General features: G+C 50.8%; 1 protein-coding gene across 3 annotated transcripts in view; it reads left to right on the top strand.

The window, feature by feature from the left end:
• The window catches only part of DPP3 (dipeptidyl peptidase 3), a 70,078-nt gene that overhangs the window by 29,827 nt on the left and 27,096 nt on the right, over positions 1-13,155 (top strand). For all 3 annotated transcript variants that reach the window (XM_032948430.2, XM_032948431.2, XM_076063587.1), the window contains exon 13: positions 2,310-2,372. In XM_032948430.2, coding sequence (XP_032804321.1) covers positions 2,310-2,372 — 63 coding nt within the window. The remainder of the gene's footprint in view (positions 1-2,309; positions 2,373-13,155) is intronic.

Here is a 13,155-nt window from a genome sequence, read left to right as displayed (position 1 = left end):
CTAATTCACCACTGGGAGGTGGTGGGTGGCTCACTTTGCACCGGAAACTCCGCCGGCGATCAAACTTCCAATAGCGAGTCGAGTGCCCTGCCTGCAGCAGTGCCATCCGGCTGGATATGGGGGAGGGGAACTTAAGTTTCACATTTTTATGTTTTAATTTGGGCTTTGTTGCAAAGAATGATTTATGTGGGTGGCCATGTAGCTCGGGAGGTGGTGGTGGGGGGGGGGCTTGTGCCAATGTTGGTCGGTGTTACCGAATCCGGCAGATCGGGGCGAATCGCCGCGGGGCAGACAAAGTGAAAAATGAGCGCTACCGCCTGTGGGTCCGGCGTGGTTCTCCCGCGCACATCTCTAATAGTCTCTGCCTGGTAGGGGGACCACTCCACGCAACGTCTGCCCCCCTCGGTTTTGTGTCTGACAGCAATTTCCCCATGCTCGGCTCGGAGTGCGCGTAGGCCAGGTCTTCCCAAACTCCGCTTCTGAACCCCTGCGGCTGCTGTACGCATTTCCAAGGTTGCCGATTTTACTCTCCCATTTCGAATCCGGATTAAGTGGTTGCAAGCGGCACATGCCAGAATGCGTTGGCGTTCCACATGATGGAGAGTCTCCGATTTTTTAAAATTTAAGGTTAACAATTGGCCCAGTGAAACACGCATACACGAGATGCCCATCTTAAATGTAATGGTGCTCCGTACAACATGGGAGCTATTATTGCCCAATAATGAGGTGCATGCACAGTAGCTTTTTAATCAGCATTGTGTCATGATGTGAAGTCTTTTTTGCAGAGCAGTGCGAGTGACACCCCCCCCCCCCCCCCCCCCATGGAAGTAGATTTCGTATACCTTATTTAAATGTCTTCAAGTTACTGTTTTATCCACACCGGGGGCACGCTTTCCCATTTGTGCCCAGCTACAAAATAATTCGTTGTATGTATAGTTGCACTATCAGAGCTGAAATGTATCCAAAAATCTAATTAAACCAAAAGACATGTTACACACTTTTTTGTATGTAGTCATCTACTGGGCTGAGACGATCAACTTGCTATACCAGAGAACCGTGTTTTAATCACAGATCGTTTAGTCAGATTTGAACCCAGAATCTCATCGGTACTGGCTCGGCTCCTGCCCCCGAGCTAAAGGGTCACCCTTGTTCTCTTAGCTGGCGCTTTACTCTGTTCGTGTTTTCGCAGTTGTGGGGGTGGGGGACTTCAGAGGGTTTGCAATCTTGACATCCAAAACCACCCCTTGTGAGGTGCTTGTAGCAAAAGGCCACTGCAACGTGGGGCGGGGGGGGGTTAAAGCAGCGGGTGGTTTTTTAAAAGCTTTGACGCTTTAATTTTACTCCCTGGAAATTAGAGGTGGAACGCAGGTGCATAATTTTTTTTATATTGATTCTCAAGCGCTTATGTTGCGTGCATCGAATTGTGTGGCAAGAATCATTATTTCATACTGCATATATTATACGTAATGGGTTGATGCGATCCCTGCAGTCACTTGAGGCTGTTAAATTCACCACGATGTCAACTAAAGTGGATTCTAGAATTGTGACTTGGGACCCTGAATTGAGACGATTCGTGCATCGCTGCGGTGGCGAGTCGGTGCCTCGTGATGATGGTTGTGGCGATGGCCCTCAGTGGTTGTAGATGGGCAGGAAGAGGAGGGAAGGGCTCGTGCTGATAGTCGACATACAGCAGGTCCATCTGCTGGAAGACATCCTTGAGAATAAGAATAAAAGAAGAACATTAATCATTTAGCCATAAAAGTGTTTTTTTATACTTTGTCCATATTCAATTATTGGTTGCCTTTCATGGTCAAAGTTGTTGCAGTGTAGATTGTACGCTGTTTTTTTTGGCACCTGGAGATTAACCTAAATGCCACCTCAATTTAACTACACGTTCCGGCCCAGGTTTTCCAGCATGCAATTGACTTTTCTCTCTGTCTCTCTCTCTCACTCTTCCCCATGCAATTTACATTATGTCTTGTTATCTTGAAGCAGCTGTACAGCCTCCTGCCTAATTAGGGTGGTTTCAGCAGAATGCAAGGACTTGGCATTTTTGTTGCGATGGTGGTGTGCATTTGTGTTGTGTGCGCGCATGTGTCGACCGACTTATTGGGCCCTGTGTGTGGGCGTACAACGCCCTTGCTGTCTGCGGATCGTCATGGAACACACCTCCCCAATGTACGCGTGAAACCCTTGAGACTGATTTCTGCCGTGATAAGATGGCTGTCTAAATTATTTTTTAAATTATTTTTTGCCCCAACCACCAATAAATCAAATGTGTGCGTATTTTTTGTCCGTCTGTGCCGCAGGATGAAAAAGGGGTTTTGAACTTCGACGTGGACAAGGTGGTCAACCCGATAACGGGAGAAAAGGTACGGTCAAGCCGGTCTTGTGCTCTCTTGCATGACCCCTCCGTGTTTCATAACTCCCGTTTTGGCAGCGTGTGTACAAGAAAAGCTTGCATATATACTGTTATTTTATAGCGGCGCAAGGACAATGTCAAACGTCAATAAGCTAAAAATTGTAATGGACTACAATTTTTTTGGCGACAGCCCACAGCCTGCCTCCCTGAAGGCGGTAAACCCCCCCTCCGCAGTGTGATGCGGCTGTCGATGAGGGTGCCAAATCGCGCCCATCCCTCGGTGGACACAGACGAGTCTTGTAAGCTATTTTCGTTCTATGCACTTTTTGTCTCCTTGATCGAACCGATAAACGGTGGAGTAAGTGGTCATTAAATAATCTCGTAGCCCGGCTCTAACTTTGTAATTTATTTTGTACACGCTGCTGTAAGCGGGTAAGTGAACCTTGTCACCGACATGCAGTGACCTGAACGGTCTCCGGAGGAGTGTTTAGCCCTCTCTAAGCGGAGGGAACCCCCCCCCCCCCTTTAAAGTGGCGCGCTCTGCTGCTGTTGCATGGCGCTTCGTTGACGTTTGAGCTGTGGGGGGTGGGGGTGGGGGGAGCAGAGTGCAATCAGAGGGTTGAGCGAGGGGTTTTACAAGAGGCCCAGCACCGAGGGCTCGATCCTCACGCCAAATGCACATTGGGCTGTCCGCAGAGGCCGCCCATCGCCATCACTGGGGCAGCCACAGTGGTGGTTGTTAATGGGGGGAGCTCGCTGCCGACCCTGGGAATGTGGCATTTAATATCCTAGATTGCAAACCGTCAGGTGGAGATGAACGTGTGTATACGCTTGTTTTGAGCCGAGGGCGAGCGAGAGAGACACTTGCACTCTGGCTTTTCGACTACATAAACGTGGACACAAAGCCTGCTCTAAAATTGTGGGTTTTGTTACCTCTGGCCTCTTGCCACCGTTTAAGAGGTGTGCGTGTTACTGCAAAGGCTTTCTGTCTACCTCGCATGGAGAGCGGTCGCCAATCCTGCGCGCACGCAGGACAATCGGTCGTCTGTCCTCCCAGTTTTACTCCCAAATTTTGCTTCCCGTCATTATGGGATTAATACACTTGCTCAAGTTGCATCGGCACCACCTTTTAAACTCAAAGAAACCGGTTAAGGAAAACCTCCTTTAGAAATCCATATCCACATTCAGTGGCTCAACGTTTTATATGGCTTGCAAAAAGTGTTCATGTGTCGGTTAAACTGAAATTATTCATCGTGCAAGCTGGAATAAAAATGTGTATACAACCCAGATTTAGTATTTTTCTGGGTCCTTGGCAATGGAAGTTTAAAAAAGAAAACATCATTTTATCAACTTATTTTTTAAGGTTTTTTTATACACCTAAAAAAAAGTTTACCCTATAAATGTAATTAATGACAACATAAACTACAGTGTTCTTTTAAAGTTTCTAATTTAAGAGTTTTTTTTCTTTAATCTACAAAGAAATGCCTCTTTGCAATGAAGATAAATTTCCATCAAAGCCCTCTACTGGTACGGCGTGGCTGAGAAGGTGGCATTTGAAACGATAATCGCGACTTGGGTGAAATAAGAACCCCAAAACAGCAGTCTGCGCCCAGGGAGAGATGGCTCGCCAGCACCACGTGCCCACGTGCGTAGACTCCATTACCGTCTCCCGCCATCTCGCACGTTTTATGAGCCCCTCCGCTGCATTGGCAGAAGCAGCAGGCGGCGCATGTGCGTGAAATTGTTTTTGTGCGTGCCAGCGCGCCGGTGGCGCTCGCCAAGTTTCTCGTTGTCCTCCCCACGCGAGGTCTTTTTTTCTAAGCGGAACGTGCTACTCTGCACCTTCGACCACTCATGGCGCCAGTGGGGGCGAGCCTGGCCTCTCGCCACGCCACCCTGTCGCCGTATTTCGCCAGCCAAGTGGTGGCATCGAAGGGCTCTTGGTTTTGCATGTGGAATTACATGCGCTCCGGGAGCGAAGCCGCACATGCGCTTGATCTGCTGCCTCCACCCTTGCTCTTTTGTGAGCTTGTGCCTCCTCGGTGTTACAGTGGCCCGTAGGAAGGCTGTTTGAACTGCTGCCCGGGGGTCTCCGTGGCACTGAGATTCTGTAACACCGCTCAATTTATTTTGCCCATGCCTGACCTGCATTCACTTGAGCTGCCATGGAAGGTATCTCCGAAATGAGAGTGGCATTCACTTGAATATATCGCCGTGCGAGTGAATGAATATTACCATTCACTCCGACTCGGACCGTAAAGTGAGAACGTGCTTAGGCACAGGCTGCTGGACCTGGTTCAGGCACGTAGAGAAAGGTCGTGTGTGTGTGTATGTGTGTGTGTGCGCGCGCACATTTATGGTCTTCGAGCGAATGTATATTATTTTAATAGATCTTGATGAGAGCGAATGGCAGTGGCTTCTTGCGTAGATCTCATTTGGAGTAACTGGTTGTGACGCTTATAGATGTCGATGAAAGGGATGAGCAGGAACTTTAATATATATCTGTGAAGGTGAATGCCAATTGCTCTAATGGATCTGAATGAGGCGGAGTGGAAGTCTCCTCCTTTTTAATAAATCTCGATGGGAGTGAATGGCGGTCAGTAAGACGCGTCAGATTTAACCACCCTCGCAAACTTGGCAGTCGCTCGTTGGTGCCGTCGTCTACGTGAGGAAACGGGTGCGCTCGGCCCAGCGCCAGCTCTGGCGCACAAAAAAAACCCGTTGCTGCCGTCCCTGTGCGTACCCAGGGAGCCGTTCAAGGGCCACGGTGCAGATGGCGAGGGACGTGTTTTTAACGACCGTGCTCCGATGAGGGGCAGACGGGACGAACGGTCCCGGGTTTCTCCTGTTGTGCAGCCACACCGAGCTTTAAGTGCTGCCAGTCATCTTTTCTTCCATTCGGATGCTGCCCGTGCCCTCCGAAAGCGCCCGCACGGGTTTCGGGACGCGTCCCCCACCGTTCGCGATGTGTGAATGGCACTCCTGCGTGGCAAATGAGGTGGCCACCATTTATAGCGAGTACGCGTAGTGTCGTCCGTCCATGTGGAGAGAGCGCGTTATGTTCTTGTGCGCTCGTGGGATTTCTCCCAGGCTCTGCTGGTTTTCTCCTAAGCAGGAATTGAAAAGGGACTGCAGTGGCGGCGGTGTACGAGCACAAATAGTAATAAAATAAAAACTCCATAATCTTTGTCAATAACGCTGCTCGACACAGGAGAAATATATTGCAGGCTGACAATCGGCCAGTGACCTTTCCTCTTAAAGTAATCTGCTCAAAGTCCCAAGAATGACTCACGAGGGAGTTTAATCCTGCGGTGTTTCTGGGTAGAATGTATGAATCGCGGACGGCAAGAGATGAACACCATTTGCGCGTGTGCTCCATTTGGTGCTGCAAGATTAGCGCCTTTGCCTCTTCTTTGGGACTCCTCTGTTCATCCACCCGAGCTGGACACCCTGCGCTGCTATCAACACGGAGCCCGTTGCAGTGCGAGACGAAGCTTGGGGAGCAATACGAATACCGTTCGTCATGCGGAGGGGAGCTCATTACACCCGTGACGCGATGACATCCAGGGACGGCCGGCCGACACTCCAAGCCTCCTGGTGGTCTGCAGTCATCTCCGACGCGGTGCCGCCTCCTCCTCGTGGTGGGGGGGGGTGGGGGGGGCGGGGGGGGCAGCTGGGGGCCCGCACAAAACCTGGGCGGCCAATTATCGGCTGCTCGTTAACATTTCAACCCTTCTCACCTACACGGCTCCCTGGGGCACGGCCGGGGCAGGAGTGGAGGGGGGGATATCTGGGATGCGGGAGTCGTCGGGCACGGAAATTAGGTGGCAACATGCGGTGCCCGCGACCAATGCCCCGTTCTTCTTTCCCACGCCAGGTGCTCCACACACCTTTCCGGGCTGCAGTGTTTATCGCTGTAATGGTCGCTATTGCTTTATCAGTCCCCTGGACAATGAGAGGTAAAGAGTGGCAAGTCTCTTTGTGGTTTGGGGGTGGGAAAGCTGAGCGTTTACAATGGACCGCTGTCAGGATTCTGGGAAGAATTGCTTCATCAATTGGTCAATTCCATTTATTTAAAACAAGGTGAAAAGCTATTGATATTCAATATCTCTTCTTCCCTGGTGGGAGAGGCAGGTTTTGTCGAGTGGGTGGACGCATGGAAGCATTGTTTTGTTTGTCCTGTTTTGGTTTCTGCGAGGAGTAGTGTGCAGCATGTAAATGGTGAGAACACGTGAGGATAATGGAACTGGTCACCGGGCGCTGTACGAAAACAGCAACAACCAAAATGGCTTTTCTGCATCGAAACGACTTCCCCCTCCCACACTGCCACCCCCCCCCCCTCGCCTGCATGTCCACCGCTTTCACTTTAACAGATCCTCCGTGTGCCCAGCTGTGTTTGGTGGAAATTGTCGGGAAAGCTATCCATCACTCGGCGCTGGGCCCGCCACGCTCTTCCAGCAAGCCGCCTTGTTATTGCTCCCTGTGCGGCCTTCACAAAAATATCTCTCCCCTCGCGTGGACTCTGTTTTGGCGACCAGGGGGGAAGGAGGCGAGCACCGCTGCCGTTCCTCGGGGTTTTTTCTGTCGGGCGTCTTGACGGTGGGCAGGGGCGGCGCTGCATCGAAGCTGCCATGCTTCAGCGGGCGCACACGCTTCAGCGGGGGCTGCCACGGAAGCCGATGTGACCGGATTTTAACGAAGCCAAAACGTCCTGCTCGCGCTCGCAGGGGTGGCCGAGAGGAAAGCCAAGGTGATTGTTAAATCGGTGGGCAGCTGCGGGGGACACACGGAAAGGTTTGACGTGCACGCGAGTCTTTTTAAAACTTCATCGCTTCGCTATGGGCTTACTATTATTAAACTTGAGCAGTCGTGATGGCTACACTTCCCCCCTCCCACCCCAACCCTTCAATGGGGGGCGGGGGGGGGGGTAGCCTTTCTTGTCGGACAAACTTGTCCGCTTTGCTGCAGGACCGCGTGTCAAGTGGCGTGTGAATCGGGAGACCTGAATCTCTCTCCTCAGGAAGAACGTTGACAGCTGGGCCAAGGAGGGTTCTTGAAAACCGCCCCCAAAACATTGCACCGTGCCGTGCGCACTCTGCCCATCTCTGAATATCACCGCTGCCTGGGCAGTGCCTAAAAAATGTCTGGTTGTTGGGTGTATTTTGAGCCAAAGCATTTCTAACGGGAAAACAGCAATCTCAAGACTCAAATAATATGAATAGCAAGCTCCCTGTCATCCCGACCTGCATCGGTGCACAATACTTTTTTTCTCGTAGCTGGCACCGAAGCGAGCAGTGTCCTGCGCCGCTATGTTGTGAACTATTGAGACGACCTCCCGGGGAAGGTGCCTGCGAGAGGAATGTGTGTGTGGGGGAGGCGGGGGGGTCACCTCTCCTTCGGCATCCCCAGCCAATCCGAATCCTTGTCAGCAAGTGGGTGGGGTGTGTGGCTACACCGTGCAGGTGTGTGTAATTGGTGTAATAGTGCAAGGCTCCCCTTGATTATTCGTCCGTTTTCACTCTGCAATTCAACCTTATCGTCTCCTGCGCAACCGCAACCCCCCCCTCCCCCCCGAGAACCCTGCACAAAACGATGAACTCAACGACGTTTCCACGCAAGCCCGCCTAACAAGAACGTTCGCTCTCAAACAACGAACGTTGGGGCTAATCTCGACGCTCCCAGCAGGGGTGCCGCGGGGCCGGTGCCACTTGCGTTGATGCAGATTTACGTCCGCGCCTGCCGAGCGGCGCGTAATTGCATTCGGACGCGTGGCGGCGGCCCCGCGTTGCTACGAGCGCGGTGACGAAGAGGTGCGTCCAAGTGATAAAAAGGTCCAGATTACGTGGAGCTCTCTGTGGGGGGCTCAAGCTCTCGCCGGGCGACTATTAAATGTGCGTCCTACGGCTAAATAATGGGGTGTGTGGAAACGCCGACTGTGACGGAATTGCTGCAGTCGCGGCCCTCTTGAAGTCCGGCTCGCCATTGTGCTGTTTATTTTTTAACGACTGCGTTAAACGATGACATCTTTCACCCGTGCGCGAGTCGCGTGGTGTAAAGTGAGCGTGCGTCGCTAGAAAATTGATCCGTGTGTTTGATCGGCATGAATAGTGCCGGCAATTCATGCGAACATCAAGGGGTCCACCATGCCATGGCTTTTGTCAATTCCTGTTGGCCGCTTCCTGATGCAAATCGGGATGACGCACTCCTGAGATCCATCTCTTGACGTGAAGTCTCTGGATTGTGCAGAAATCATTGTGTAACTGGGACACCAGAAGGAGAGGAAGTGTCTTGTAGATTTCTGACAAGTATTCGATTTTAAAATTTTCTACTAATTTGGATTTCTTTTGATATTTGAAGTTATTTCTGGTCATTCTGGTTTCCTTTGCACAAAAATACTCGTGATTTGACTCGGCATCCCGCAGTGCCCTACTGAAAGAGTCTTGACTCCATTAATGCAAGTATCATTAAGTGAGATCCTTTGTGAGCGATCCATTCTGGCGACTTGACTTGAGTGATCTGGAAGCTATGCGTGGCTCTCCCGTCATCGGCTGCGCATCACCTAACTCCGCCCGACGACTTGCGTTTTTTTTTTGTTTTAACCGTGCTTCGGATGCAAGGCGGAACCCTCGCACCACGTTAGTAATGCGCAATAAAAAGGCCAACGAAATACGATCGTAACGACAACAAAGTTCTAAAGCGGTTGGTGCGGAGACATAAAACATGCATTTGGGGGGCCTTGACGCAGCAGTCGTATAAATTGAGCGGGCAGATGACATATTTCGCAGGGTGTCGCGGGGGCTGCCAGCACTTGAAGCAGTCCATTAATCTGCATTACGATAGTGGTGGGCAGCGACTTGGGCTTGGCTCGCGGTAATGAATTTGTTTGAGCTGCCAGGCTTGGAAATAAAAAGCTCATGTCGGCGTGTGAAGTCGGCTCCTGGTGGATGGTAGTGGGCCGCTCTTAATTTTTGTCCGAGATGTCTTTAATGCATGCGCCGTGCGGGTAGGGGAGGGAGCGAGCGCTGTGCAGTTGCGAGTGGTTTTTATCGCGAGGCTTATACGAGAGGGCTTCACTTTGTTGCCGCGTTACGCGGCTGGGTAGCCGAGTCCGTAATGTTCTTGCCCATGGAGGCTGTGAGGTTTGGCGGAGAGTTAACCCCCCCCCCCCCCCGCCCAGCCGCTGCTGTCTCGCGATGCTGGGAGCGTGTCGTGTGTAGTATTAGTGGGTGGTAAAAGCCCTCTGATAATCTGTGCATTTGGAGACGAACGTCACATTTGTGAACGAGATTGCGCAACAATACTTGTCGTCCTTTTATCTTCAATACGTTTTGCTTCGTCATGAATTCCATTTGTTAAGCTATACACGAACTGTGGACACGGCAAGTGAACGATACACGCACGTCTCTAAATACCTCAACCAATTACCATACAAAAAAACTTGCGTTAATACAATATTGCGAAACTCTCCATTTGACATTAACGGCTAATTTAAAACATATTGGACTCCACTCTTTATTTGAATTGATCAGAGTTCATCATTGCGGTGATTCTCGGTCGGAGTACCATGACTCGCATTCGTGTAGCAAACGCAGGTCTGACGTTGGCGTGCGGTGTTTGGAGAACTGTCATTGTAGACGAAATATGTCCTTGTGCCTAGTGCGCACACGTTTGCCTATTAAACAATTACACGGTGGGCGTGACATCGCGGTTAATGATTGCGCTTGCGCCACAGTCCCGACCACCTGGGTTTGATTCCTGGCCCTGCTGCTCCACGTCGGCAGCGTGAGCTTTCTGAATCTGGCCTAGGTTGGCTGGTTCGTGTGAACATGAAAGTGCTCGAGAGGCAAAGGCAGCCGGGCGTGTATGCTTCTAATCCAAGCGTACGTGCGTGTGCTGAGATCTGGACACATTCCCATCGGCGAGCGCCTCCGGCTGGCGAGGTTGCGTTGGCTGGGTCATGTAGCCGGCATACTCGGCCCCATCGCAAACCCAAGCAGCTTTTGTTGGGCCGCATAGAGGGGGCTACACGGGTACGACATGGACTGAAGAAAAATTGGGAGAATGTGGAGCTGAGTGAACTTGCCAAAGAGTGGTACCAGCCGTGTCAAGATCGGCTTCAGTGGAGGAGGCTCGTGAAGGACGCTGCTGCTAGGCAGTGCCAGGCTAGGTGCACCTTGAGGCTACTGGGCAGTTGGAGGCAGTCGCCCTCCAACAACAACGGAGGGCGGAGGAGCGACACTCGCAACGAGCGGAGCGCCGGTTGGATAAAATACAGCAAGTTGGCACAGGTAGGGGGTTACCGCTAGTGCATCTACCAGTCATCTCGGTCAACGAAACCCATGGCACCTGGGTCTGTCCCGTGACCTGTTGGCGAGCCTTCGACACTTCGTGGCCTCAAAGTGCACCTAGCCTGGCACAGGCGCCGTGGTGACATCACCGTCACTTAGTGGTTATTGGCAGTTATTGGTGAAGGTATACGGCTGCAACAAGGTAGATAAACGTGAGTGGTCTGTGCCTTGTCTGTATATATGTTCAACTTCTCTTGCACCGTAGTCAACCTTATCGGAGGTGCGATTTTTTTTTTTGCATGGTGCAGTAACTGGAACATGAGAGCCAGCAGTTGAAATAGGTAGCCAGTGTGAATCTCTAGCGGAGGAGTTGCGTGTCCACAACGCACGCATCTGGGCGATAAATTAATCATAGATTTGTTTAACAAACGAGGAATCGAGGAAATGGGCATGGCAAGAACCACAATCTGATGAGTTTGAACGAGACCACCTTGGTTCTAACGGACGGATCGCAGACATCGGAATCCTCAATAAATTCAACGCCGGACACGACCACAGACTGGTGCAGTGCAAGTTGTGCTGAAACTTGGCCAAAGAGGGGGCAATACTGAATCCTATGTTGGCATACGCCTGCTTTTGTATGGCGTGTTTACAGAGATAGCAGAATTATTATTCTTTGGAACGGTAATTAAAGTTCTGATTTTGAAGTCCGAGGTTGTTTAGCAATTCAGCTTCTTTGGTTGAGCAGGAAACGGATTTTAAATGAACTCTTAAGCAACAGATTTGTATGCTAATAAAATAAATCGATGAAATGGATGTCACCACTTTGTTTCGTGAATTAATGAGCGTGTTACTGAGTAGTGCATTGAAAGTGGGGGTGAAGGTTTTGAAAGCCAATTGACCGACAACCGCAAAGACCCATGAAAGAGAAATGTAAAGGGATGGGACCTTGACATAATTTGCAAAAATGCAAAACTGATTGGAGAAAAGAAATCTGAGTGTCACAAATGATTGAAAATGTCATCGTGCGACAGGAGCGTAGAGGCAGAAAATGGGGGCTGATGATTGGCAATTTACAATGGTCGCCCGTGGGGAGAGAGATGGAACCCTAACACGGGGGAGAGGATCTGAACATACGTGTGGATTCTCCCCGAACAGAAAATGCACGTGGCTCTCGGTCCGTCCCCATATATCGATGTTGACGCCTGCAAGCCGCCACGCTGCTGCTCCCAGACACGCAGTGTGCTTTTATTTACGTGGAGCTTTTAAGTCCCCATAACTTTTCACGTCGACTTTCAACAAAAATTATTTCCAGCCTGCTCTGATGTCGGTGTAAATGACCGAATTCGTCGCGTGGTTTTGATCGGCAGTACATGTTCAATACGGATTCATTGAATGGTAGAGGCCAGGCTGATGTCCACTGCAGTCCCCAAGACTCGTCACCGAACGCGTGTGAAGGCTAACACAACACCTGCAATGCAATTTTTTGTGTGTTTTTTTTAAACCTATTGTTCAGCATCGCCTCAAGTCAAGTGGCCAGAAACAAACAGCGCCATCAGAGTTGCGATTAGGTAACCGTTTACGCATTTCCTGATTTTTGGGCAAGGTTATGTATACGCAACGAGAGACGGAGCGGCAGGTGGAGCGCTGTGCTGTGCGGTGTGTGGATGAGACGCAGCAGTCGTTTATCGGCACGTGGCAATTTCGTTGTCCTTATTCAATTCAAGAACCTATTCACTTCACGTTGTCAATCTAGCGCCTCTTGTAGCTGCAGGGGTAACACCAATCCATCGCATTCAACATGATGCCAATTGAAAATTATAGATTCTGTGCACGCACTGTGGACCGGTTCATGGTTACGTGGCTGACACGCTGATATAATATGAACTGCAGTAGCTCACAAGAAAGTAAATCGGCAGTCGGTAACGCTTCCTTCCCGCATTCGTCCCTCCACATTTTCACTGCCATCGGCCACGGACTTCTCGGCGTGAATTCGTTCGTCAGCATTGGTTCAACGCAAGCGAACACTTGACTGGTTTTGACATTCAGTGTCTCCATCGGTAGAGTTTGTGGGCCAGACGTTTGTGGGTGCAGGACCTCCTCGCCGAGATGTTGGTCATAGTTCGCCGCTAAAAATAAATTCATAACGCACGAGAATCTTGAGCACCAGCGTGCAAGAATGTCAAAATAAACAAGCGGACAATCTGCAAATCCTCTTGGGAAAGGATCCATACTGTACCCCAATTGCATGCCCCCCCCCCTCTCTTGCTGTGTGTGTGGGCAAGACAGCCCGAGTATAAGTGGGGACGACACGCAGACTGCTGCTGTGTTTCTCGCACTGTGCCTCGTAGCCTCACGCCGTTGGTGAGCGTCGTCCGATCCCACGTTCCTGCTGCGTACAGCACCCGGCAAGGAACTTTGTGGGTTTGTCACACTGCTACCCTAGCATCTCGTTGGTACAGGTGATGGATAATAACAATGACGTGATGGCATTTATGAAATGTT

The sequence above is a fragment of the Petromyzon marinus genome, chromosome 6 (assembly GCF_048934315.1).
Source record: "Petromyzon marinus isolate PM22_M1 ecotype Great Lakes invasive population chromosome 6, UKy_Petmar_22M1.pri1.0, whole genome shotgun sequence".
NCBI lineage: Eukaryota > Metazoa > Chordata > Hyperoartia > Petromyzontiformes > Petromyzontidae > Petromyzon > Petromyzon marinus.
This window is presented reverse-complemented; position numbering and strand designations above follow the sequence as displayed.